Here is a 26,297-nt window from a genome sequence, read left to right on the forward strand (position 1 = left end):
TTCATCTTAGGCAGAGACCTGGTGGTTAACAAGGTATTTCTGGAGATTAAACCCCACTGTCATATTTCCCTACAGAAATGCTCTTTTAGTCACCAATGCCAACCTCTTCTGCTCCAGCAAATGCATCTGTTAAGAAAAGAAATACTATCAGCAGGGCAACAGGTGGCATATTACAGCCAATCTTGAAAGGTTATAATAAGAGGGAGTGTGTGTGAGCGAGACTAGAAAAAATGGAAAAGAGGGGGACTAAGATGAAGGAAAATGCAGTAGCAAGCATTTTTTTCCTACTACTGCACTTACAGTGTGCTGGAATAAAGATCTGGTGACTTTTCAAGGCTGGGGTAGGATACTGCCCTGGAAGTGCATTTACCCATTGTACTGTTCTCTGTTTGCTTAGAAGGAATTCAGAAGGGATTTGCTTTCTCTTGTTTCATGAGCCCCACGCTTTCACACTGACCAAAGTGGATACACACCAGCTGGCCACGTCCATCACCACCACTGGGTGGGAGAATTCCTGATTATACTTAGATCTCTCAGACCCCACTCTGTCACTCGCAGAGAAGCTCTGCTTGCACACCGCTTCCGAAATGCAGCCGGCTGGGAGGTCCGCACGCCTTGCCTGAAGGAGCTGGATGCCTTCTGGATCAAACATGAATGACCTGCTGAAGGTGCCCCTGGTGCACGTCCTCACCCTGGCAGCCCTTAGCTTGGCTGAGACACTTCTGAAAGGTTTGCTTGGAGGGGCTTTTTCCTGCTCTTCTGCCATTTGCTGAAGGAGGTTTTGCAGAGGGGAAGGTGTCTCTGGTAACGGTGGGGTGGGTGGTGCTGTAGCATTCACAAAAAGGACAAAAACGGTCTGTTTTCAATGGTCACTATCCTTTTAGATACTCCTTTAGAAGGATATCAGTGAAAATATTCTCATATTTGTCTTTGGAATTGGAGGTTCTTTGTCTATGAAGAGCACATATCCACTGTAATAGGCAGGGAGACCTTTGGGTTCAGCCTAGGCAGGATGTAAATTTCTCATGTGAAAGGAGGCTCAGAAGTGTTAATGGTTGGTAGCACCAGTTTCTGCAGAATCCAAGATTTGTTGTGTTCAGCACACCTATGTGCGTCTGTAGGTATATAAAACTTCAAAAGAAATAAGTATCTATGATGTCTTTACAAAGAATACGTATATAAGTACAAATATACAATGTTTGTCATAGTATTTGACATAGAAGTTATCATACTTCCTATCTTGTGTGCGCACATGAATACGCACATGCACTTTTAGCCAAGAAAAGACTTGGTAAAAAATACCTGTTTAGAAAAGTCTGAGGTAGGGAATGCAACCAGCATTCTGGACATACCATTTTGTAAATCTGTGAACAATTTTTGCTGAATGGTGATGATCTGGTGCAATTCAACGCTTACTAGAAACTTTGCAGCTTCAGGAAAACAAAATGAAATCTTAAGGGGAATGCCAGTATTCACATGTTAGGCCAACATTGCTGCTCTTGTAGGGCTATGCTTTTACAATTGTTAGTCAGGTTATTCCCAAAACAAAAAAAAAAAAAAGGGAATAATGTATATCTTTTATAAAAATGTTTTGAAATAAAAATGCTAGTATTTGCCTAAGGCACTAAAGTAAGTTTGTGAACTTTACGCTTTTTAATGTTGTGGTAAGACAAGTGGTATTGGAGAGACAAGAAAAACAAAGAGGACAGTGATAGATATTTTCCTGGTGTCATAGTGTAATGAACAGATATATTCCCTTTTCTAGGACATCACAGGTGAGCTGTTTTTTACCATAGGAACTGCAGTTTCTCCAGGTGTCTGCAATGTTGCAGAGGGACTGGTTCTGTTTTGTTTGCCTGTTTGGTCTGGTTTCAAAAGCGTGAATCCAAATCCAAACCCAAGGCATTTGGAAGCTTCTGGTGGGCTGGGGATAGAAGGGGATTTGGCTTTCTCATGGTCCCATGACCAGCCTTGGGTAATTTTTCTATCTTGGGAAACTACAGCTGACATCCAGAAAAATAACATCTGTGTGGCTTTACACATATATAAATTAATTTATTTTCAATTAATTTAAAGCCACAAGGATACCTTAAAAATATCAGAAAGCCCAGTATACGCACATGGAAAGGCCTGGCTCCATTTCTATGTGATGATAGATATGTCTGTACGTTGTCTAGATTTTATTTTCGTACGTTAAAATCTGGTAATGCACGCATCATAAATTTAGAGAGCTTTCTGGAGAAAACATGGGCTGACACCAGTACCCAGGCTGATGGGATGGCTTTTAGATGTACGTACCATCTCAGCCATTTTGGGACTCTGTCGCTGCCTCACAAAATGACGGCATGTTCCGCTGCCCGCTGTCCTTACTTGGGTTAAGTATCACAAAGGTGAAAAGAGCGTACGAGAAAATGATACATCCCTGTTTCTGTCATGGTTGCTCTCTGATGATGTAGAATTTGGGAAGGCAGTTTTAAAATAATTTATTTTCCTGTTACTGTAGTGCTGTCAGTTTGGACACTATTTTCGTGCAAGCACAGGGCTTGATTCTGCCCAAAAAGCTGTATGGCTTTCAAAAGGTACCAGGTCAGATCATGTCTATGCAATATTCTGTCATCTGTTGAACAAAAGACACACTTAAAAGTATGTAGCTGTTTCTAGAAAATTTATTTGATATAGAAACGTGACAGGTCTTATTTGCCCAAGGAACAAAATACTATCATTATGCATTCCAGCTCTTGGTATAAATGTAGTTTTATTACTTATCAGAGTGGCTGTGTTTATCATTACAACAGTTATAAAACTGATTGCTTTGAACTATTGTTACTGTAAAAATTTACATTTCTCAGGGTTAGAATAGCATTCTTCCAGAGATCAAGGAATGTGGACAACAGCAACAATAACATACTATATGAAATTATATTGCAAATCCGGGGTTAATGCCATCAAACCCCAGTAAACTCTGCCACGAAGTAGCAACCTCTCATTTGAAGTAGACAGGATAACCACCACTGGGGCTTATTCTCCTAAGACAACCATCAGTAGCAGAAAAATGAAGACTTTATAGAAATCTTCCACTTGGTTTCACTGGCATGTGATTCATCTGGGGAAAAATACAGATTATTATTTCTGTTTAAAGTGACCCAACATGACCTAATAAAGTGATGCATGATACAATTTGAAGCAGTGATCTTAAACAATGGTCTTTAGAGCTATATTAGATGTAGTTTTGAGATTTACATAAGTATAGTCATTATTGTTAATCAATGATACAATCCAAAGCCATAGAAACTAGAAATATTATTGAGGCAGAGTCATTCTAATGAAACGTTAAAAGCATTTAGAGTTTTATGTAAACCTGACAGTGGAAGCTGATCCTTTCTTCCTCTAGCTTCATTCCGGCAGAATTCCAAAGACATTCTAATTACAAGTTCCATGTAAATTGAAAAAAGGATTAAGGTATTGACTTTCTATTATTCTCAGTCACTTAAATCTGAATGTCTTCTCTTTTGCCTATTGTTTAGAAAGGGAAGGGTAAAATGGATATAGGTTATTTTTTACCTGAATTTGAATCTCATTGTACGAAGGAGGGCCAGTAGATACACAGCAGTTGGGATTCTCTGGAAAAAATAATGGGCCAGGTACTGCTATACTCAGTGAGGAACAGGAAGACTCCTGATCCATTATATATTTACAAGGGAGTGTTTTAGGAGTATGGTAAAAACTAGTTTATCACAGCACAGCTGTCAATGAAATTCAGTCCAACCAATATGGATATGTGACTCTTGCAGCCACTGATCAAGACATTCAAAGGTTTTTGGAGGCAGTGGCTGCAATGAATACCATGAGCAGGGAAAGCGAGTGGCTAGGCTTATGCTTTGATCCCTTCCAGCTGTGCTTCAAGTCTTTCACCAGAGAGATGGCAAATGTTTCTAAAGATACATTCAAGTCGTGTATGACAACAGGACTGTGATAATAAGCATTAGACATAGCTATTCAACTTCTAACCCTCATGCTACTAACCAAGTTGGTTAGAAACTGTGAGAGGAAGAGAATGTGTCTTAGTCATGAAATCTGAATGACCTGAATGGTCTTTGTGAGCCTGGCTTAAAAAAATATAGTGCTATATAATGGGCTTGGTGTTCGCATATAATAGGTTTTGTTGTTGTTTTTTGTTTGTTTGCTTGGTTTTGATTTTTAAAGAAAAATAGTTGAGTGAATAAATCCTGTAATAATGACCAAAAAAGTCCAAATCTCATCCTGTAATAAGGAGGCACTCCTCCTAGTCCAGGGGCAGGTCAGCTTGGCTTCAATTTGTGTGCTGCCCCTTGCACTTCCAGCCTATGCAATGCCACCCCTGTAGCAGTGGGACTCAGCCTCACCTGTGTCCTTGCAGCATGCTCCCCTGTTGCTGTGAGTCTCAAGGAAGAGGTGGGTCAGAAACATGGGATGCACTGAGCTTGCTGGAGCTTGGTTTGCTCTGTTTTGCACCTTATGGAGAGGCCTCAAGGGAAAATGCCATTGAGTGACCCTGCAGAGACATGGCGCCCTCCACCAAAGGTGTTTAGCAGACTATGTAACTCTCTCCAGTTGGCACCAGAAGCTATTCTCATTTTCTCTTCTTTACACAGCTCCTTTGATCAGCACTCCTCTGGAAACAGTGGATGCCCTGGTAGAAGACGTTGCTAAGTTTGTCTGTGTAGTGGAGTCATATCCTGAGCCGGAGATCACATGGACACGAAACAGCATTCCCATCAGGTAGGGAGCAGCCCCAGCCCTCACCAGCACTTCCTGCCAAAATTGTCAGTGCTTTCTTTCATGATACAGAAGATATCTGGACATATTAAAATGGGTCTGTGGCAGGAGAGAAAATGAGTGGCTGTAATTATATAAGATTCTGTATTTCTGAGGGAGTGGTAAGAGCACTTATGGGCTGCTCTTGCACCTTCACACACTTGAACTTGCAGAGTGTTGGTTTCTGCTGCAAGCTACGAAAGGAGTTTTCTCTCCAGCTTCAGACAATTCAGTCTGCTCTATTCCTCAGTTTATGCATTTATGAAGGATGAGGACACTGTATAATATTTACAAGGAGCTTGGCAGGACTTGTCTGTCTCAATGTGCTCGGAAACTTTGCATGGAAGGGGTCGTTCTGTGCCTTTCTTGTTTGCTTCCAGTTCTGGATCTGGAAATTGTCTTCTCATTGTTATGCACTCTTAGACATTAACCACCAGACATGAAGATGTCAACAAAGAAGGCAGCCTTCTAGAAGTGTGGAAATGTGTTATGGAAGTTGCTACCATTGCTTTTTCCCTTTTGCTGTTGACAGGTTTCTACAAGTAAACTGTACTTGATCTTCTAGCTCTGAAATCACATTACATCTGCCGCATGGTTTTGCGTCATTTTCTCATTCTAAATAGATGTGACTTCCTCTGTGAGGGAAAATGCAGCACAACCTTTGTGTAACACAGTCAATATTTGTCCTCCACAGGAGATGTCCGTGGTGGGCAAATGGTCACCTGAAACATGATTCTCACTATTGTGGTCAAACATCCAAAAAGCCTTTGAACCACTGGCATAGGAGGCTCCAAATCAGTCAGCACAGAAGGAGGTCTCACTGCTTGGAAAACTGCTTTAGAGTAGGACAAATGACAGATATGACAGAAAATGACAAATATGAATATAGGCCTTCAGAAATACATTTTTTCATTTTCTGCAATCTCAGCAAAATTTGGCTCTAATCTTCTGACCCTGGCTTTGTTCTAGCATGGAGGTCTGAACTTCCATGGATGTTATTTCCAAATGTTTCTCCTAATTTCTTCCCCATCAGTGACGCCATGACTGATAATCAAAGCAGGAAGAGAAAGCCATCCATGAAGAACTGCGTCTTTCTCTCCCTATGTCTTTAAAATTTTAATTCTCCATGTGTTCTAAGGTAATTTGAAGGCCAGATCATTTACCACCTCAATCCCCTCTTCCAGAATTCCAACACATCTTTCTTAAAGCCATTCCACTCTCTCTCTGAGGCACAGTGCTCTGACCAAAACGGAAAATAAAGATAAAAACACCTCTTCTGATAAGGCCATAGAGCTCAGGTGTTTCATTCCTCCACTGTCACTTCTGAAGCAGCATTAATAACAGCAAGTGTTTCGCCTTCATATGGTATTAATATTCAGTACTGCTGGATACAGAAGCTCAGACTAAAGACAGAGCAGAAATAAGCTGAATATATTTGCTACTTCCTAAAAACTCAGATGAAAGTATTCTCACAAAGGAAAAGCATCAGATCAGAAGACTCTTTTTTCTGGAAAGACCCACATAAATGTATTTCTGTGCCTGTGTGTGTATCAAACTTCAAAAGGCCTAGTTATTGAAAGCAATTAATATCAGTTATTTGATTTCCAAAATTTTCTTCTCTTGCAAAATGTCCCAGCATCCTGACAGAGAGCAAAATTAGCCTTCAAAACAAAAGAGTATGTAAACTTTCAACTTCAGTGGAAATAGAGCCAGGGCAGAGAATACAGTCAGCACAAGTCTTCTGGATGTGCCTTTCCTTATGACTTCAAAACTTGTGTAAGCAAACCAGCAGGTGCCCTGTGCTGAGTGAAATGGTACCTGTCCCATCTTCCGGAATAGGGCTGCCCACAATGAGCCTTTTTCTCTTCTTGATAGAGGAGAGAGTCAGCATGTCTTTTACACCATGGATGACTTCATGGCACTCTTTCTTCCACCATTGGAAAAGAGGAGAGAGATGTAATACTGAATGGTGAAATGATGTTGCCAAGCATGAAAAAACATGCCTAAAACATCATAAATGGTACTTTCAGATTAGTCAATGACTACTGTAAAATTTTTAACAGTAAAAACCAAAACCTGATAAATGTAGTGGTCAGATATTTGTGACCTCAGGTCAGAATGGTTTTGCCACTGTTCATCAGAATCAAAGTCCGATTGCATGAAGGTGTTTCCTAAAAGCATCAACAAAATAATGAAAACACAAAGAAATTTACTTTTTGTAGTGTCTACTTATACTATTTATTTTTATTTACTGTGATTTTGCAGTTGGGAATGAAAATCAATACCACAGCCTTCTGATTTTTCACCATCTTTCTTTCTGCTTTCTCTGGCTCTCACACTTCCATACATACATCCTCCCTACTCACATATCACACTTCTCTTGCCATGCTCAGATTTTAAATTGATCTTTGCTCCACATACTTTGTTACAATATCCTCTATTTTTGTTGCTCCAGCTTTAGGGCTTTCTTCAGTTCTCTGAAACATCCAGGTTAAATCCTGCTGTCATTAAACTATATCTATTCTTGGATCTAACTTTCAGATGGCTTCAGTACATTTCTTTGTTTGTTCATTGGTTTGGTGTTTTTTTCAAAACAAATAGACAGAACCACTCCAGGATGTAGACACCAAAGTTCATGGTTTTTGGTTTGTGTCTTTTTTCATAACTGTAAAAAAATGTTTATATAACTTTATCTGTTTAATAAAAAAAAAATAAATAAATACTGTGTTTTTTTGGTGTTTTGTTTTTGTTTTGTTTCATTTTCCCTGAAGAAGTCTTCTTTAACCAATTTCATGCAGCTCTAGTTCCTATATAAGCATCTTTCTCTTACACTGAGAATTATACCTAAAACAGGACCTGGCTGGAAAAGATTGTTTGTGCTCATGCCTGTCCTTGGCCAGTCAAAACCCCAAACATGACACCTACTTATTTTAGCAATGTCTGGGTGACAGAAGAACTGCCACTACACTAGTGACAGTCAGGACTTGCATGGTCTAGAGAGAATCTGAATCTTAAGGCTGAGATCAGCATTTTCAGCACCTTTCCTTCTGTTAGCAGGTGGAAAATCAAAGGTAAAGCTTATTGCCATTTGTAGTGACATCAGCAGTCTGCTTATTCAAACACAATTCCCTTTCTCTGTCCCCGTCTGTCCCTGACAATCTGTGTTGTGCCCTGCAGGCTGTTTGACACCCGGTACAGCATCCAGAGGAACGGGCAGCTCCTGACCATCCTGAGCGTGGAGGACAGCGATGATGGGGTGTACTGCTGCACGGCAGATAACGGGGTTGGAGCAGCTGCGCAGAGCTGTGGGGCTCTCCAGGTGAAAATGCGTAAGTGGGAATGCCATCCCTTCCTGACACCACGTGTTGAATCCAAAGCCTGAGAGACTCTCGTGTTTGGCACCTGGGGATCCACAGTCAGGGCAGATCCATGTTCTTGTGAAGCTGGGTGCAGTTCTTTGAGTCAGAGACATGGGATCATAACTTGATGCAGTTGGGATTGTTCACTTTGAATAACACATACTTATTCTAAGATCAGAAGATGAAAACTGATGCTCTGAAGAATGCCTTTGTGCAAAACTCTGTAAGAGAGGCATAGTTTGATAGATTAGACCTCTGTGGCAATACTGCACAGATCCCTGGTGAAATTTAAATGTAAAATTTCACTAATCAGATTTCTTCCTGAGGATTGCAAAAATCAATTAAATTATGTTCAGATGCTTTCAATAGCAGTATTGAATGGTCAGGAGCACCATGTTGCATGGCTGGAGTTATTTACACAAACACTTTAAAGGGCAGCAGAGGTATATTCTGGCTAAAGCATCTGTTTGAAGGAAAGGATTTGTCTGTGCTGATGAGATGACCCTCGAGGTCTGGTAATTCTGGAACTCTGCATCATTCCAGTCACTTGCAGGTGGTGGCCAGGAGGCAATGCTCTCTGAAGGTTGCTTTTCTGCTGGTTCATTATCACGCAAGGGCCTCAAAATGTCAGATCTCCCGAAATACTGAGATGATGATCTTTTATACGCTCAGCTCAGACTAAGACACGCCATGTTCTTTCAGTAAAATGAACTTAAATTTATTCCTCATTAATTTTATGGGAGTTTGATTGCTTTTTCTTTAAGGCTTGATTGTCCTTTTCACTAGCATAGTTATAAATCCTTCAGTTAAGGACATTAATTGTGTTTACACGCCTTTCTTGTTGAGCTAGAGGCAAGTCAGGGTTAAAACTCTTTCAAAATCAATTCAATCCAGATCTGGGCTTTGAGACAAGACAGTGTTTACGCAGTGAAGAATGTCAGAACCTGGAATGTTAACATTCTTCAAAACTGGAAATACACTTATCTAAATTTGGATTTTAGCCCAGGCCTTAATTCAAATTACTGTCAAACTCCACTCAGGAAAACAAATAACGCATGCAAGTTAGCTGCTTTTGCATCTATAAACTGAAACTGAATGCTGTGCTGAAGAAAGCTCTTACCAAAGCACTTCCTAACCAAGAAAGACTGCTCTATCTTGCAGCAATACACAGAAAAAGCAGATTTTTTGATGTAATTTCTGAATTTGTCTCATTCTAGTATCCCTTAGCTTCATTTCAACTTTAATTTTTGGCTTTTAAAATTTTAGGACCCAAAATAACCCGTCCACCTATAAATGTGGAAATAATAGAAGGGTTAAAGGCTGTTCTTCCATGCACTACAATGGGGAATCCAAAACCTTCTGTTTCATGGGTCAAAGGAGAAACAGTTGTAAAGGTGAGTAGAAAATGGTTTTCAGTAAAGCTAAGTATTTGCTAAAGGTACTGTGTTAAATATTAGCATTAATTACAGTATTTGTAAATTCTAGTATCTAGAAAGGAAACATTTGGAAAATCGAGGGCTCATCCCACAAATATCTTCATCTGCAATAATTCTACATACAAACCTAATGCTCTATGTGTATCTATATTTTATGTGATACATGCTTGTTACTACTAAGTATGGCCAAATATCGAGAAGACCACTTGCAAGTGTACACTGAAATAAGAACTCTTTTGAAGCTATAATTCACTGACCTGCAAAAACAGCAGCGGGTGAGGATGTCATGACAATGCTGAGCAGGAAGGGCTGGCCCCAGATCTATAAGTTGTAGGACAAAATGTATAGTGCTCATGCATGTAAGCCCAAACTTTGTAAATAGATTTTTGATGCTGTTTGTGTGCAGCCTGCATGTAGAGCCCTCACCTCAATTGCTCCTTCCTCTGGCAGGAGACTGCTCGCATTGCTGTGCTTGATTCTGGGAATTTAAGGATTCACAATGTTCAGAGAGAAGATGCAGGACAGTATCGTTGTGTGGCCAAGAACAGTTTGGGCACAGCCTATTCAAAACCTGCAACAGTGGTTGTGGAAGGTGAGTGACTTTTGAACCAGTTTTTTGAACTGTGTCCCAGCCCCTTGTGTGTACCCAATTAACTTGAATTAACCTGAAGTATTGTGTTCATGAGGAGAGGAGACTCGAGGAGAGGAGACTCGAGGAGACTCGAGGAGACTCGAGGAGAGGAGACTCGAGGAGAGGAGACTGGAGGAGAGGAGAACTTTTACCTTTATGAACCTGAACATTTTCTGCCCACTAAATGAACACCAAATTGATTTTTCAGTTGCTGGTCCTTATGTACTGTGTCCAATTCTTATGTACAGAAGGTATTTGCTTTGTGGTGTGAACCACCACCAGTTTCAGAGTGCTGAGAACAGTAGACGGGGTACCCAAATGCTGGCAACAAGGCATTCTGTCTTCCTGAATGTTATAAGAGAATTTGGGTTGGACAAGGGCTTGTGAAGTGAGTGGGGGAATGACTGATTTAACAGATGAACTAATTTTTATTTCTACTTCAGGATGACTGTAATGCAGAAAGTGGAAAAGGTTCTTCATTTGCTTAGTAAGCTTCAAGGAACTATTGTAATTTACATTTGGAACTAAGAGGTTACTTAGTGTGTGCAATCCCATTTCTAAGAGGAACATAGATTTCCTTCTGGGAGCAGTATCAGATATATTAGATCCAATTATACATCACTGTAGGTGTGCTGTTTTCCTAAAAAATGCATAAATTTTTTGGGGTTTTTTTGGTCAATTTTTAATATTTATACATACAGACCGTGTTTGTTAGAAATTCCTTAAATAGCTTTAAAACAGGAAGGCAGCTATTCTTTACCTAGAGTCAGAGCTGTACTTCTCCCAGGGTAAAAGTGATGAGGCAAGCTGAAAACAGTTGTATTTGATGTGAACAGCTTGGTCCTGGGTTTTAGTTTGGGCCCCATCATTGAGGCAATGGGCAAAGGCTTGCCTAGAGTTAAACTGTGAGCGGCAGATACTTGGTACCACACACACAAATGCTGAAGGGCCTCCAGCACTGCCATTCTTTGCTGCCACAGCCACTTATGGAATCTAAAAGCAAGCTGGAATTACACCAAAAATCTAGGCTGCTAAGGTGGATTTCTTGGTTTTTCTCCTTCAGAATTATGCAATGGCCTGTTAATTCAAGGACTGGCAAAATAAACCAAAAATACCCTACTTGGAGTGTGCATGTGTGCTTTCTCAAAATGTAGAAAATAAGTTTCTAATTGATTAGTGGCAGGTCAATGCTCCCACACACATTATCCCCTCTTGTTCCAGTCATGTGTTGGGTGAACAAATAAATGCTTTCTTCCAGGTTCACCTTGGTTCTCTGCTTTAATATATCTATATAATATATCTAATTTCAGGTGGCCATCCAAACTAGTTTTGGTTTATAATTTGTTTAACACAAGTTTGGTTTATATTTTTGGCTTCTAAAATCCAGAGGTATCAGTCCTGATTTAGTACATAGAGTGAACTGCGCAGGATCCGTTTGTTCAAATTGACAACAATATTCATAATCCAGACCCAGCAGCTTGCTGTGCATACAAATCCCTTCCTCTCATGGTATTTTAGATTAATTTACATGGATATTTAGCGTAACTACGTACTTGTGTATGCCTGCAAGAAGGTATGTGCACACACGAGCCTCACACACCTCTTTTATTATTTTTGGTATCCCTCCCCTCCTGCCTGTCCTACCCCATTAGTATCAGCACTTTAAAATAACTCCAAATAAATAACATACTAAATTATTAAAAGCAGGAAAATCACGCTGCAGTACTCTTTGAGCACCCATTTTGTTCACAAAATTTATGAAAATAGTTGTTTATTGCTTCTCTGTAACAACATTACAGTACTTTTGTTTTTTAAATCTTGGTCCTAGTATTTACTGGAGCCACCAGCCTGCATAGTGTGGTTTAATATTAAAATAAAATGAATAAGCATGTCTGGTTCACTGTGAACATTGAATTCAAGGCAAGGATCCATTTAAAGAGCAGTAAAAATATTTATGCCTATATCTAGCTAGAGCTGGATCACATGGATCTTGGTGTGCTGTGTGCTTCCATTTTAACGGGTCTAGCATTAGCCCAGTGTGGCATCCCACCCTTACATGGAAGGGAGCATCCAAGGATCATAGGTCCTTGTGGTCAAAAGGAATGACAAAAGTAAGAGGGCCTGCTGAAGCTTACAAAGTTTTATTAATAAATTACACATTTGGCATGGAAATGTGTATGGTAATCTCTGACCTCCTGTATAAGCATGGGGCAGTGGGTTCTGGATAAAAGGCTAGGATGAAAGGAAAGAGACTGAGAGAGAGAGAGATGGATGGAAGAGGAGAGAGAATGAAAAGAAGAAAGGAAGATGGTAGATATCATCAGTCCTGGCTCCATCATCAATCCAGCTGATGGGGTATGCAGGCCCCTGGTGTGTCCAGGCTTTGCAGTCCTTTTTATATTGAAGTTTCCATGCCCTGGAGCTAAGTTTCTCATTCTCTATGCAAATGAGTTTTCATGTGCAGCCCATTCTTGTAGATCTTTCTGGAAATGGGTTGGGGGGCTTTAGGGATCTTGGGTGCTCTTGATCCCCCCTTGCATTCCAGGCCTGCCATTGGCCTCATTCCTGTGCCTCAGCTGTACTCTGCTGTGCTTAGCTCCAGGAGCCAGAACAAGGATACTTGTCCTAGAAAAGTACTGCCCTACCTCCACATGGCTCCTTTCTCCAGTTGTGATTGGTAATCTGCTGTTGGTACCAACAATCCTTGGTTGGCTCCACAGATATGCTGCTATCAGTGTTTGGGACATACACATTAGCCCCTTGTCTTCTAGGCTTCTGCATCCTGCAATTAGCTTCAGGCATTGTTCGAAGGTCAGAGGTGTTCTTGAAGGATTGACTTTACCTTTTACAAGCAATCAGGCTCCTAAATGTACTTTTGGTCAGGTACATGCTTAAATTACTTGCTCAAGCTGGCCCAGAAATTACAGCAAGCCACAAGTACATAGAGTGAACTGTGCAGGATCCATTTGTTCAGACAACAGTGTTGGCCCAAATATTTACACTATTGAGGTACCTTACAGTACTACTTATCTGGTTTCAGTGGTCCAAGGTAGAACTGTTTGAAAAATGCTGCTATTTTGATTTTCCAAATATTTTTTCCTTTGTTCATTGTAAGCTTTCCTCAGCATTCATAATACTGTCCTCTATTTATTACTTTTAAAGAACAACTTTAGTATTTTTAAGGGTTTAGTATTTTTAAAGCAAAGTGGAAGTAATTTGAGCAGTAAGTTTAAGATGAAAATTCAGGTGCAGTTCTCGTCAGGAAAAAGAAAGCACTGAAGGCCTTTCTTAGTGGAACTGATTTTTCAGTTCCTGATTTTCATCAGTGAATGTAGTGAAGATAAGGATTCTGTGAGTTCTTCACCATGAAGAGACCTGTCCCAGGTTAGGACAGCCTGTTTGCTTTCCCAGGGTACCAGGGCTCGGGTCATAAATTATAATCCTGAGTCAGGATTTTAACTAAAGGGATTAAAAAGCCTGCCTTTTTGCATCTTTTCTCAAAGTCTGGGGCAAACCCAGATGAATTTGGACAAATGATGGTGAAATAGATTTTTTTCTTAAGAGACATAATCCACAAGTGGTAGATACACGATCCACTTATGGATTATGTTTCTTAAGAAAAAAATCTATTTTTTCTAATTGCTAATTATTGGGTTTATGGGAAGAGCTGGGTTCTTTACTGAGAACTGTGTTGAGTCTATGGACAGCACTGTCCTCACTGAAAGTCTGTGTGGAGTGCCTGGAGGGTATTAGGAGAAGAAACAGGCCATAGAGCATGCCATTGATTTGACATCAGGGAACAGGCTCAGGAGATAAGGGAAGGAGAAGGGATACAAGAGGCAGGCACTGGCCAAGGGAGCCAAATGAGTGACTGTGCAAGATGGGCATTGCTCCTGAGGAAGACTTACACACAATTTTTATGATCCTGGTGTTTTCTGTAGTAAAATGATACATGTCTTTGGTTTAGTTCTGAGGAATGTCTCAGAGGAGTCGGGTTGGTTTGTTCTGACATCTGCTAGGGTTGTTATAAATTGGTTTTCCACTAGTGAGCTGGCTCATAGCTGTGCAGAAGCTGCATGGTTGTCTTTTCCTCACTTGGTTCTTCTAGTTGCAGTCCACTCAGCTTATGAAAAAAAGGACTAGTGAAAGTAGTCTGGCATGGAGCAGAAGTGCAACAGGCAGAAACAAGCCTTTTCCACACTACTCTGCAAAGCTAAATAAAAAAGAAATGCTGAATTTGTTGGGTCTGCTAAAATTAGAATATGAAGATGACTTCCTCTTGCTCCTCTGCATCCATTGATGTCTACAGAAAGTAACATGTGCATTGAGATGAAGGAACAATATTATAATCTTGACTGTTTGCCAATAAATGAGTTTTTAATTTCCTGGAGGCAAGACTTCTGACCTGCAGTTTTGTACTAATTTTCTATCATCTTAAGCATTTTGCTAAGTAGCTTTTTAATCACTGCATTATCAGTTTTGGTAACGTACACTTCTGCAAAACCTAGAAGAGTATTTATATACTCAATGAAGTATTACTTTGCCAAAGGATTTCCATAGATTTCTTGTTGTTTGCTGTATTGACTCTCAAAGTGAATCTCTGGCTGAAAGGTTCCTGAATAAATCCAAGATTCAGGACTATGGTTGAATAGAAGCATTTGCTTGCTTACCTGATCCATAGTTCACACAGATGTCTGAAGGCTGAAGTCTATTGACAAGATGTTGCCTGAGATGGCCAAGATCCAGTATTTTCTGAAGCCTGAAATAACTCCTTTGGAGATAGAGAAGCAGCTATTGCCATCTATAGCATTGAGATTTGTTATCAAATGCAGAAATTCTCATTAATGTAAGTGAAAACTCAGGGCAGGGTACAAAGATTTAAGCTGTGCCAAGGCATTTTTTGGACGTCCTCTGAGCATTTGAAATCTGTACGGTCTGTAAGACCTTATTTATCCTTTATGCATTCGACAGCCGTTTATGGACATAGGCAGTAGAAGGGGAGGAATTTTTGTTTTTATTGGTATTTGCAGTGACATTGAACCAGTTGATTAACAGGTCCAGTCCCACAAAAGCCATGCAAGAGCTTTTCAGGTTCAGCTTCTGGGCCTGCTGCCCAAAACTTACAGTCTACAAGGTCTGACCTGAGTAAAGAATAGTATTCTCCATATCCATTATGTATGAATTGTGTGATATTAAAATAATATCTTTAAAGCCAAGAGATCTTATGAGGTGAGAGGCATGGTAATATTCCTGTTATGAGCACCCTTATCACTTATTAACAGAGTGAAGCTGCCTCATTAATTTTTTCTTAATTTGAGAAATGAATTCCATTGGATGATTTTGCTTTAATCTCTCACTCTCTTTTTCAGACACTGTCCTTATAGCCAGTGTTCAAATTATATGTAATTCCTGCATCAAATAAGAAGTGTCTATTACAGAACAGCCACACACCAGTAAATTTTGTGATGATTTACAGGTGTCATTGCCTGACCTGGGCTCAATTTTTTTCTTTGTTTTGGAGAAAATTTCTTCTGTCCTTGGGGGAAGGAAGGGGCAACTTTGTGAATGGCTAGATTTCACATGAAGAAGGGCTCTTGTCCTTCTTCATTTTTAAAAACAAAAAAAAAATCACAAAAGGAATTGAAAATTTGAATGTCTGGCTGTTCAGAATTAACACCTGCTTACAAATAAAAAAATGCCATAAGGCATGTTTCAGCCTTAGCCTTATATTTAGCTTCAACTATTGGAAATTGCATTTTCTGGAAATTATAGTCACTGAGCTGTACAAAGGATTGTGGTGGATTAGGCACTAACACAACAGAAGGTAAAATATTCTTCTGAGAGGTGTCCTTCCAATCTGACAGCAGCAGTGTGAATGGCAGTCTTCTGATGGAGGAAGACAGTGTGAATAGTCTAGGTGTGCAAAAGGGTTTTGTTCCCCTAGGGTAATGAGCAAACTTCCTGTTTTTCTAGGCATTGTATCCAGTGAGTGAAACCTCTGAAGTTCCAGTTTGCTCAGTCATACATTTTTAATGTTGAAAAGTATAGAAAAAGACAATAAATAGAGAGAGTGCTATGTGAGAGGAGAGAGTATGTGGATGATCCTGTTAGCTGTGTACTCAGTTAGATGCAACTCCATCTTGTGATTTGTATAAAACTGAGCTTGATCCCCAGCCTCTTGCACCAGAGACTCGTGGAATCCAGAAGTATACTGTGCAATAACATTTCATTTTGAAGTCATCACTCTACAGACACATATCTAGAAATTAGCAAGTGTAGATCTGTAAGGGAACAAACAAATTAGCCAGGACAAACGTTAGAAGATACAGCGTGTTTAAAAAACCACAAAATGACCTGTATTCTACATGGATTTATTAACATTTTTGGTTCAATCTCTTGCTCTCAGCAGTTTTCAGCTGTCTGAAGAGATATTGGTTGAGGACTACTGACCCTTTCCTTAACTAGGCCATTTCATTCATTTCTTTGCTGAAGTGCTGCTGCTCCACTTCATCCTGTGCTACTATATAAAACAATCAAATCAAAACAAGGGCAGAGGCTCCTTAGGCTCCCCGGACTTAGATGTTGTTCGTTTTTGTGCTCCAGCCCTGGTAGATAGAAGTCTTTTCCTGGCCACATTTTTATTGCTTATTACTAGCTACTGAAATAATACCCTGCCACAGGCCACAAAAATGTTCCCCTGTAAGCCACTTCTGAAAACTGCCTTAGCCTTAAAAATAGGAAGGTTTTCCTTGGAGAACCATCCCTTCAGAAGAAAGGACCTGCCAGATTTCATCTGGATTTTTATTTTAATAATTTAGTCTAGTTCTTGTGCGAGTGTAGGGATGGCAGACTAGTTGACAATAGAAAGCAATGCCATTGCTATTTAGTTAAAAGACTGTCCCTGTAAAGTGTAAAGCACTAGCTTCCTTCAGCTGTTTTTTGGATGTCTTATATAGTCTTGGGACAAATTTACATCACAGATAAATCAACAGACTAGGAAGACACACCAAAATTCAAGTAACAGAAATAAAAGCATGCATTTAGTGCAGACAATTCTATCTATGTTTGGATAGATCGCCAGAGACGGTCTGTATTTCAAATCAAATGACTCTTGATATATCATTCAGAAAGTTTTTTATACATTTTGGTTGACTTGCCTGCACTTGGCATAGATGGTAGGAAAGGGAAATACCAAGAGACCACTGAAGCAGCCAGTCAGCACTGCATTTCCCACAGATTAGATTTCAGTGTGAAATCTGAATTTTTATCTGTATCATCTTTAGAGGCAGAGTGTTTGAGGTCAGGTGAATTGCCAAATAGCAAACTGGCAAGGAAGTTTGCTGTTCTTCATTTAAGTACTGGGTGAAATTTCTTCATGGAAATTCCAATAACAACACTGAAGAGGTCTTTGTCTCTGCCTTGAGCAGAGGCAGAAACTCTGGGAAAGGCTGGCTTTCCTGTTTGTGTTGGTGCTGCAGTATGTACCTGCAGGCAATGTCCTGTGATGGTAAAGGGTGAATACAGCAGTTTGAATTCAAAAATTTCAAAAGATTTGGAAGGTGAAAGCATTACTGGGAAACAAGATGTCTTCCTGTAGTTACACCAAAGTATTTGACTGACCTCAGTGGGGTGGCGTGGGCGTAACTGAAAACCCAAAATACCTCATTAAATCTCCTCCTACCTGTGGCATTCACCAGAGTCATCCCAAGGCTCTGAGGCTGCAGAAACAGCCATGGCCCTAATTACAGAGTAACAGGGCAAGCTGCAGGAGGAAGAAAACAGCCTCAGACCTTCAGCAAATGACAAGCAGGCATGAGCTATTCAGTTTACTCCTGAGGCTTGCTCTGCTGTGACATTGGCATGAGGTTCATGCTGCCGTCCAGTCATTATCACAGAGCTGCAGTGAAGGCCTCCTGGGAGCATGAGGCTTCAGACAAAGCACATAAACAAAATTCTTCCTTAAAAAGCATTTGAGCCTGCTATTTCCTTTCTCAAAAACCTCCTTTCCCTAACAAAGACCTTGGGAAGGCACTTGAAAAATTTATGACCTTCTCAAATCATTGCATGAATTGTGGTTTTAAGAGAAAAAAAAAAAGATATGTCGTTAAAATCCCTCTTGTAAACTGCTGGCTAGCTTGAAAGCATGAGCTTCCCACAGAACAATGAGGGGAGTGGAGGATAGAGAACATCCATAGCTATCCCCCCTAAAGGGGACCAGAGAAAACGGAGACAAGTATTCTGAAGTGGCTGGAGTCCCTCACAGACCCTCACAAAAAGGGCATATCAAACAGGAAGCTGAGAATCTGGAACAAAGATGGATCTCTGACGTAGCAGGAGCTAGATGAGTTTTCAACACTAAAATCAAGAATGCATGATGGATAAGGTGAGCAGGGAATTAGCTCCTTGCTATTCCCCAAACCAGGGAACATCCTGGCAGCTACTGCTAGCAGTACTTTAAAGTAGACAAAAGGAAGTAGTTTTCAAATGGCACATAATTAAATTTATGGCATTTCTGTTACCCAGTGGTGGAGACCAGATGTTAGGATGATGCATGAATTATCTAATTTTTGGGTATCACAGTGATTCCCCATAATTGTTTGCTCAGTTCCTGAGAGTGGGAGAGGGAGACTTACGGAGATTTGAAGACTGCGAGTATTTCAGTACGTGTGTACAGACTGGTAGCCTTGGCAGCAGTCATGATGGGTAGTGATCATGAATGGAACAAGCAAAGGAATTGCTCCTTGACTTCGGGAGGCTGGGAACTTCCTTTCCAATTTCACATGCAGAAGTGGGTAGAGGCAGAGATAAATGCACCTGATATGACTCTGTACTGTATGAGTACAGAGTCATGAGATGAGACAGAGCATGGGGAGGTTTAAAAGGGTCTTTCCTTCAAAGAAACCAAAGACATATATAAGAGCAGTACTGACATGAAAAGAATTTCCTCATTCATTTCCTTGGGAAGTAATTTGAACACATTATCCTCACTTGTCCTTGAATCTAGTGTTTGCTGTGTATATAGAGATGAATGCTTGTACTGAACAGGTTTTATATAGTTACACAGGATATAAGCTATCTATTTACATTTTACTCCTGGTTATTACATCTTTGCGTATTTATGGTGTCTCCTTTTAGGATTCCAGAGACATCACCATGCAGTGTAAAGACTTTCACAGCTGAGAAGTTAGAGGCTGATATGTTTACCATCACATGAGTCCTTCTACTAATGCAAATTGTCCTACCACCCATGAATCTAGGAGTCCACCCTAAAATAAAATTACATTGAAAAGTTATTGCCTTGCTAAGAAAAATTTGCTTTGATATCAGACACTAGAGCTTTGAATTTGAAGGCATATGATTCAGGATGGAGATGTTGTGTTTTGCTCCATCTTACTTGCACACAGATCTTGAATTGTCTCTGGTGCCCATTTCATAGCCTCAGGCTCCAGGCTGAGTGTCTACATATTGCTGTGAAGTCTAGCCTGTGCTGCACGATATTTAAAGGACTATGACAAGACCCAAGTCTCACAATTAATATATCAGGGGCCAGAAGAGCTTGCATCTTGTGATTTTGTACAAAATGCAGATATTTCAGATGCATTGGAGGCTTATCTTCCTGGGTTGCCACAATAACAGGGTGAGGATCAGTGGATGATGAAGTACTGCTTACAACTTGCTTACACTCTTCCTTACTTTGCTACAGCTCTTCTTTACCTTGCTCTTTTTGGCCCTGCACATAATAGTGCTGTTCTTGGAGAAATAATACAGTGATTGTATGGATTTCCTACTGTGTTTGTACATTTTTTTTTTTGTTTTGATGACTTGTATACACATGGTTCTTCAGCATGTTCGTACATCGACTGAATAAAATAGCTAAGCAGTTTGATAGAGATGAATGGAGGTGTCTCATTTCAGCTTTGCCTGGGCTGATTTGGTCTTTGCATTTACCTGGTTGACTTACAAAGAAAGATAAAGACTGCAACTTAGGTAAGAAGTACTTGGAGATCAAAGTGAAACTGACCTTGCGGTTATCTTGGGAATTAATTATTAACCCACACCCTTTTTGTAAGTGCTAAGCCACTCACAGAACCTAGTGCTGCTGCTGCAAGAAGAGTGGTTAACTGTCCTTGCAGGAGAATCTGTCTGTTCTCCAAGGGATTCAGGTCTGTCATGTCAGCTGCAGAGACTGTGTCTTGCCTGGTCAGCCCTGGCTCTTGGAATGTGATTAGCTGCTGCACACAGCTTGGTGTGGCTGTGTCTGTGACCTCTGATCCATGAGCATGGTGTGGCCTGTTCTTGGCTCTGGTATTTCAAGATATTTTTAAAAAAAATTTATGCAGGTAATACAAATTTGGCAGGTTTCTATGTATTTAAAAACATTCATCAGACCTTCCCTCATTTCTCACCAGTGGGAAGGAAATGGTAGTCCCTCTTCTTTTTACCTCTCCTTAACTGCCTAGTTTAGGCTTGTCAGAAGGAGTGAATGGTTATGAGTTGAATGAATCTGAATGGGGAGTTAGGCAAACAGACTTCTCACTGGCAAAAGTTGCAGTTCATGGCTCTTCAGAGCATACAGCTGGCAAGCAGAATGGTTTTTTATGGCTTAGTAAGCAAAGTCTAAGCCAAGAGACACCTCTGCAGACAAGAAATAATTCTGACCTTTCACGCTTCAGGAACAAAAGAGCTATGGGAACACCAGCAAACACAAACTAAAAATGCTTGCAATTTAGCTAAGTAGTTACACATGAATTTTGCGCAGTGCAAAGTCTTTGCCAGGATATTTACATCAGGAAACCTTCCAAGACAATATGTAGTTTACCAGTTCCTGCAGCAATGTAGACAGATTGGATCTCAACACAACACTGGATGCAAAGGAAATTATGTTGTGCACACAAGTTTTGCCTTTATACACTCTGTTCTGCAGCTTAGCTGCCAAAAAAATTATGCATAAGACCTGTTTTCAATCACCCAAAAGGCCATGTTTCACTGATAAATACAAAGCAGTTGGGGAAAGTGAGGCAGGTTGAGATATCAGACCTGGCAGGATGGGCACATTGAGTCTGGCTCATGTGTCAAGGCAGGCTTTGGCTGCAGTGGGAAGGAAATGTTGACAAGTGGTTGCTGACACAAATTTAGCTCCTGGTGGCCTTACCTTGGTTTGGATTACTGGGGATGCAGTCCTATACACAACTAGCAACAAACTCTTGGATGTGAACACCTGCGGGTGTTGACAGGTTAGGTTAATTGATGTACATGGGAAAGTGTTCATATTCTCTTAAATACAGGGTTCACCAAAGCAACTGTGGCCTCTAGATGAAAAGCAACGTACGCCACACCCCAAAACTAGTGCTTGATTGGTCCTGGTGTTGCCTTTTTCCCAACCTGGAAATGAAACTCAAGATAATTTAATAAGGAAGTAGTGTAAGAGTGAATCTTTATTTGAAGGCCTTCAGGGGAAATCATGGAAAGATATCTGCAAAACCTGACCCTCCCAATGGTCCTAAAACCATTTCCATAGGTTTTGGGAATTAACATAATTGATAAAAAGCACAAATTAGGAGGGCAAGTGGTGATGTAATTTCCCCCCAGGTCAAGCCCTTTCTCTGGAGTTCCCCCCTTGGCACTGGCTTTGTCCATGAAAATGTATCTTGAAGGGTTGTTCTAGGCCTTGGTTCCAAGGAGGAACCAAGATAGCATAGGGGCCCTGCATCTCCCAGGGCTTGGAGCTCTGAAATTTGTTTTGTCTTTCTGCCTAGGCAAAGGCCATGGAAAAGTACCGGGAAAACTAGCCACTAATACAATAATCTACAGAGCTACAAATATATGTGCAAAGAATACAGAGAACATATAAAAGAAAAAAGGCAAAACCCAAGAGGCATCACTTGTGCTCTGGGCATCACTTTGTCCTTTCCTCAAAACATCAGCATGGCCCCGGGCCACCTACAGAGCTGTCTGGTTGTGATTGGACAAATACAGCCTTCAAAAAAATAGGCCTTTCCCAGACTAAGGGCAGGCATCTGCCAGAACTGTGGGACCAGACCCCAAACCTGGGAAATGAAACAGCTCAATCAAAGGCAATGGGGAAAAAAGTCACCTGGAAAGAGTTAGCCATTCAATGTGGAGGCAGAGGGGAGGGCATGCTGCTTTAATCTTTTTATAGTACAAAAATTTTGTGACTGAATTAAAGCCCTACTGTTTGGACTGGATGATGTTACGTAATTCTCAGAAACGAGAGCAGCTGGCTACAGTACAGATACCTCCTAGCAAACCCTGCAGTGCACAGAACATCATTTACCAAGGCTGTAAAAAAATACACTTATAAGGGGCTTGGGAGTGAAGTTTGACATGCTGGCTTGGCTTTTAGCTGTCTGGATTTCATTTATAGCTCCTCTGTTTTATTTTCCACTAAAATAAATAAATAAATTAAGCTGTCTTTGCCCACTTTCCCTAACTGCTTTTTGGCATGCCTGTGGGTAAATCCAGAGCAGAGAGCCCATGGGTATTGATGAAAACGCTGCTAACCTTGTAATGGCAATGTAGCTAAACAAGCAAGGGCAAAATTCACATTCAAGAGGATGTAGAAAAAAGCAGACAAGTAATGGAAATATTAGAAATCACCTGATTGTTGGAAATTTTCACTCTGAGGAAAATGGAGAACAAGACAAGGTCCTGAACACACCAAAAATGGGAGTTTTGCAAACATTTATTGCTATTTCCTGATCCTTCCTCTTCCTGTCTTTCACCCACCTCTTCCTGCTAGCTACACAACCACCAGATTTGCCACTTTTTCATTTGCCTCTTTTCTTTACTTGTAGAATTGGGGGCAGGGGAGGTGAAGGGAGGGGGCAGAAAAATTATGATTATGGGGTCTGTGTTTTGCCATTTAGATACAGGACAGATTTTGTTGCTCATGCAGTTGCCAAAATGGACCCTGAGATCATCCCGGTGTTCTTGCCCTGATTTGCAGAGGTGGAAGGTGACACTGACTGCACTTACGCACCCATCCTGACTTTCCCACAGCACTCAAGTCTGACAGCAATTTCAGTGTGTCAATCATCTACCCATAGTGTATCTGGTTAGCTGAGAAATAGCTGATGCTATTTTTGAAATACTGTTTCCCAAAGTTATTAAGAGCTTTTTAATTATTATTATTTTTAATATTGGAAAATGTGTCTCTGGATCAGCCAATCAGCCATGCTCCAAAACCTGTTGGGACCCAGGAAGCCTGGGCCTTGTCCAAGGAAATTTCTCATTTTAAAGTAAAATAATATAATCCCCCCCCCAGTTTGTACCTATAATACCATCTACAGGTAGACAGCACTTATGTACAGGTACATATGTACTTAAGGTACATAGCTGAACTTTAAGTAAAATATTTGAAAGCATGCAAATGTAAGTACTTAAAACGTTAAAGAATTCAAAATGTAACTTCAGTTTTGAAGGTCTTGAAAAGTAATTGTAAGTATTTGAAACGTTAAAGACTTCAAAATGTAACTTCAGTTTTGAAGGTCTTGAAAAGTAATTGTAAGTATTTGAAATGTTAAGGACTTCAAAATGTAACTTCAGTTTTGAAGGTCTTGAAAAGTAATTGTAAGTATTTGAAATGTTAAAGACTTCAAAATGTAACTTCAGTTTTGAAGGTCTTGAAAAGCACACATGATAGCACTGGGGATAGAAGGAATTTCAATTCTTCCACAATTTGGAAATCAGTTTAGTTCCTTATAGGCCAAATTTTATTTACCCATCCCTCCCTGCAGTACTTGCCGCCAGAAACATGTGAATGTTTAGGAGCTGTTAACGGATTTTTTATCCCTCTATTCAATGTTTTAGGATTTTAAGAATGGTCTGATGCTTTACCTTCCCTATGCTGGCAGACAGCTGCTTACCTAGGAGTGTGCTGTGCTGCTAAAGCAAGTGCAGTGATCAGTGCTGATGGTTGGAAGAGGAATGCAGCTTTGTGGCCTCCCCATAGGCACCATGCCAGGCATGAGCTGGGCCAGCCACAGCACTTACCGTGGCTTTGCACCCCGCTATTGACATTTTCAAAGTGCATCTTTTTTCCTCCTAGCTGAAAAACCCTAGCAGATTTTGGGAGAGCAGCTAGAACAGGAGAGGACACGTGCCACTGTCCACCATCAGTTAACTGAGTGCTGAAAATTTGTCACTTTGGTATTAACTTAATTGGGCAGGATTTGAGTAGCAGAGTCAGGGAGCAGCATCAGGTGGGCAAGGGTCCCAGCAGCGCACTGGGCAGCACAAGAAATGCACTAAGGGCTGTATTCCGACCTTGGAAGTTAACATGCTGGCTTCAGCAGGAGCCATGTGACCATAACTGCTGCCAGAGGACAGGCCCCAAAGTTTAGTATTTCTCCAAATGAAGTATAAAAATAATTATGAGCTTAGCCTGCAAAACTTGGGCCTGAATTCATAACCATCTGGTGTTAATGGCCTGAAGCGAAACTTCAGACAAAGGTTTCATTTTACTTACTATTCATGAGAAAAGCTTCTGGCCAGTGACTGAAGCTTTGCTTATTACTGATGTAGCTTCATACCTACTGCCTTGCTGAGGGGTAAGGCAGAAGCCTGATGCTGCTCTGCTTTGACTTTAGGCAGGTGGCACTGGGCACAGGCAGTTGCTTGGGATTGCTTGGAGCACACAGGAGAATTAAAAATCTCGATGTAATATTTATATTCTCTTTATTTTCACTTTCACTGACATTAAACTTAATCTTCCTAAAAGCCCGTGCCCAAGAGTTTATTGAATGGCAAAAAGGTTTCCATGCTGAAATTAACTCCCACTGCTACTTATCTGTGACCAAAAGCTGTTTTTAGGCTCTTTGTCAAAACAAATCTCAGCTGCATAGCTGTTCAGAAGTGGGTGGAAGGACTGTGTGGAAAGCATATACTTTTTTTCAGTTCAACTGAAATTTTGCAGACAAAGCCTTCCCATCCCAAATAGCCGGGATAGATGTTCTAATTCTGAATGGGGCAGTCAGAAGATGGTGACATGTTGATAAGGAGAAACATGTAGCTAAAAGTGGCAAACAAGATCTCAGGCTTTTCTGAAAAGTCCAAGAGAAACTTCCCTGCTTATTAAAGTTTCTGATGGAGACTTTTAGACATTGCTGTGTGGTCCAGAAGGTGTTACTCACTAAGCATGAGAAATCTGAGTAAGAAATGGCAGTGCTATTGAGCCTGCTTCCGTACAGACATTCTGGTGTTTCCATTAAAAATTTTAGGTCAAAACTCAAATGTTCCAGGTGGGAAATTTCTTTTCTCTGCTTTTCTCTATGTGGTCCAAGTACAGCAGCTTGTGAAGACCATCAGGGTTGTATTTCTTGATCAAAATAAGTTTTCAGCAAAAATACTTCATTTGTTGTTTCTGGCCAACAGCACCCCCCACCATCCCACCCCTTACCCCCCAAAAAACCCTCCTGCCCCCTCAAACAACAAAAAACAACAAAACAAAACAAAAAATTGGGGGGAGGGGGAGATGGCAAATGGAATTCTTATTTTGATTATCTGCAAAGTGCCCAATAACCATATTTCCACAAAAGAAGCAAGAGACGTAGAAATGAGAAACCACTTTAAAAATATGCTTTTCCACTGCAATCTCATCTTCCTAAAGTTTTTGCCAGCCATTTTTTCATACCTTGATGCTTGTTGTTAGACACTTTCCCCTTAGGGCACCTTGTTGTGTGAAAAATGCCAGTGCTTGCAGCACTCTGGCAAGTGTTAGCCACTGCAGACTGAGATGTTTGTCTGACCCTTAACCTTCATGGCACATGTCCATACTGGTTGTCCTTAATGGTTTGGAAGAAATTTCACAGGAAGTCATCCTGGGCAGGGCAGCATGGTAGCTTGCTGGTTTTCTGCTGTAAGCTGTACCATTTGCATGCTACTGGAGAGTTTGCCCTTGGTTTTCTTGCACATTACCTCCTCCTTGGCTTTGGACTTGACATAGAAATTTCCAGAGGTAAACTTTTGATCTGTAAGGTGCAGAATGTAACCACACTGAATACTTGTTTTTTCTCCTCCTCATCTCTCTCCTAAGACTGTCACTCACTGGGAAGCCTG

General features: G+C 40.6%; 1 protein-coding gene across 1 annotated transcript in view; it reads left to right on the forward strand.

The window, feature by feature from the left end:
• The first annotated feature begins 612 nt into the window (after nt 1-612).
• MUSK (muscle associated receptor tyrosine kinase) overlaps nt 613-26,297 on the forward strand; it is a 57,676-nt gene continuing 31,991 nt past the window's right edge. The window contains exons 1-5 of the mRNA XM_086867187.1: nt 613-729; nt 4,632-4,758; nt 7,972-8,123; nt 9,420-9,547; nt 10,040-10,181. Of these exons, the coding sequence (XP_086723313.1) occupies nt 633-729; nt 4,632-4,758; nt 7,972-8,123; nt 9,420-9,547; nt 10,040-10,181 (646 nt within the window). The 5' untranslated portion in view covers nt 613-632. The remainder of the gene's footprint in view (nt 730-4,631; nt 4,759-7,971; nt 8,124-9,419; nt 9,548-10,039; nt 10,182-26,297) is intronic.

This window comes from Cyanistes caeruleus, chromosome Z (genome assembly GCF_971803275.1).
Source record: "Cyanistes caeruleus chromosome Z, bCyaCae1.hap1.1, whole genome shotgun sequence".
Classification (NCBI taxonomy): Eukaryota; Metazoa; Chordata; class Aves; order Passeriformes; family Paridae; genus Cyanistes; species Cyanistes caeruleus.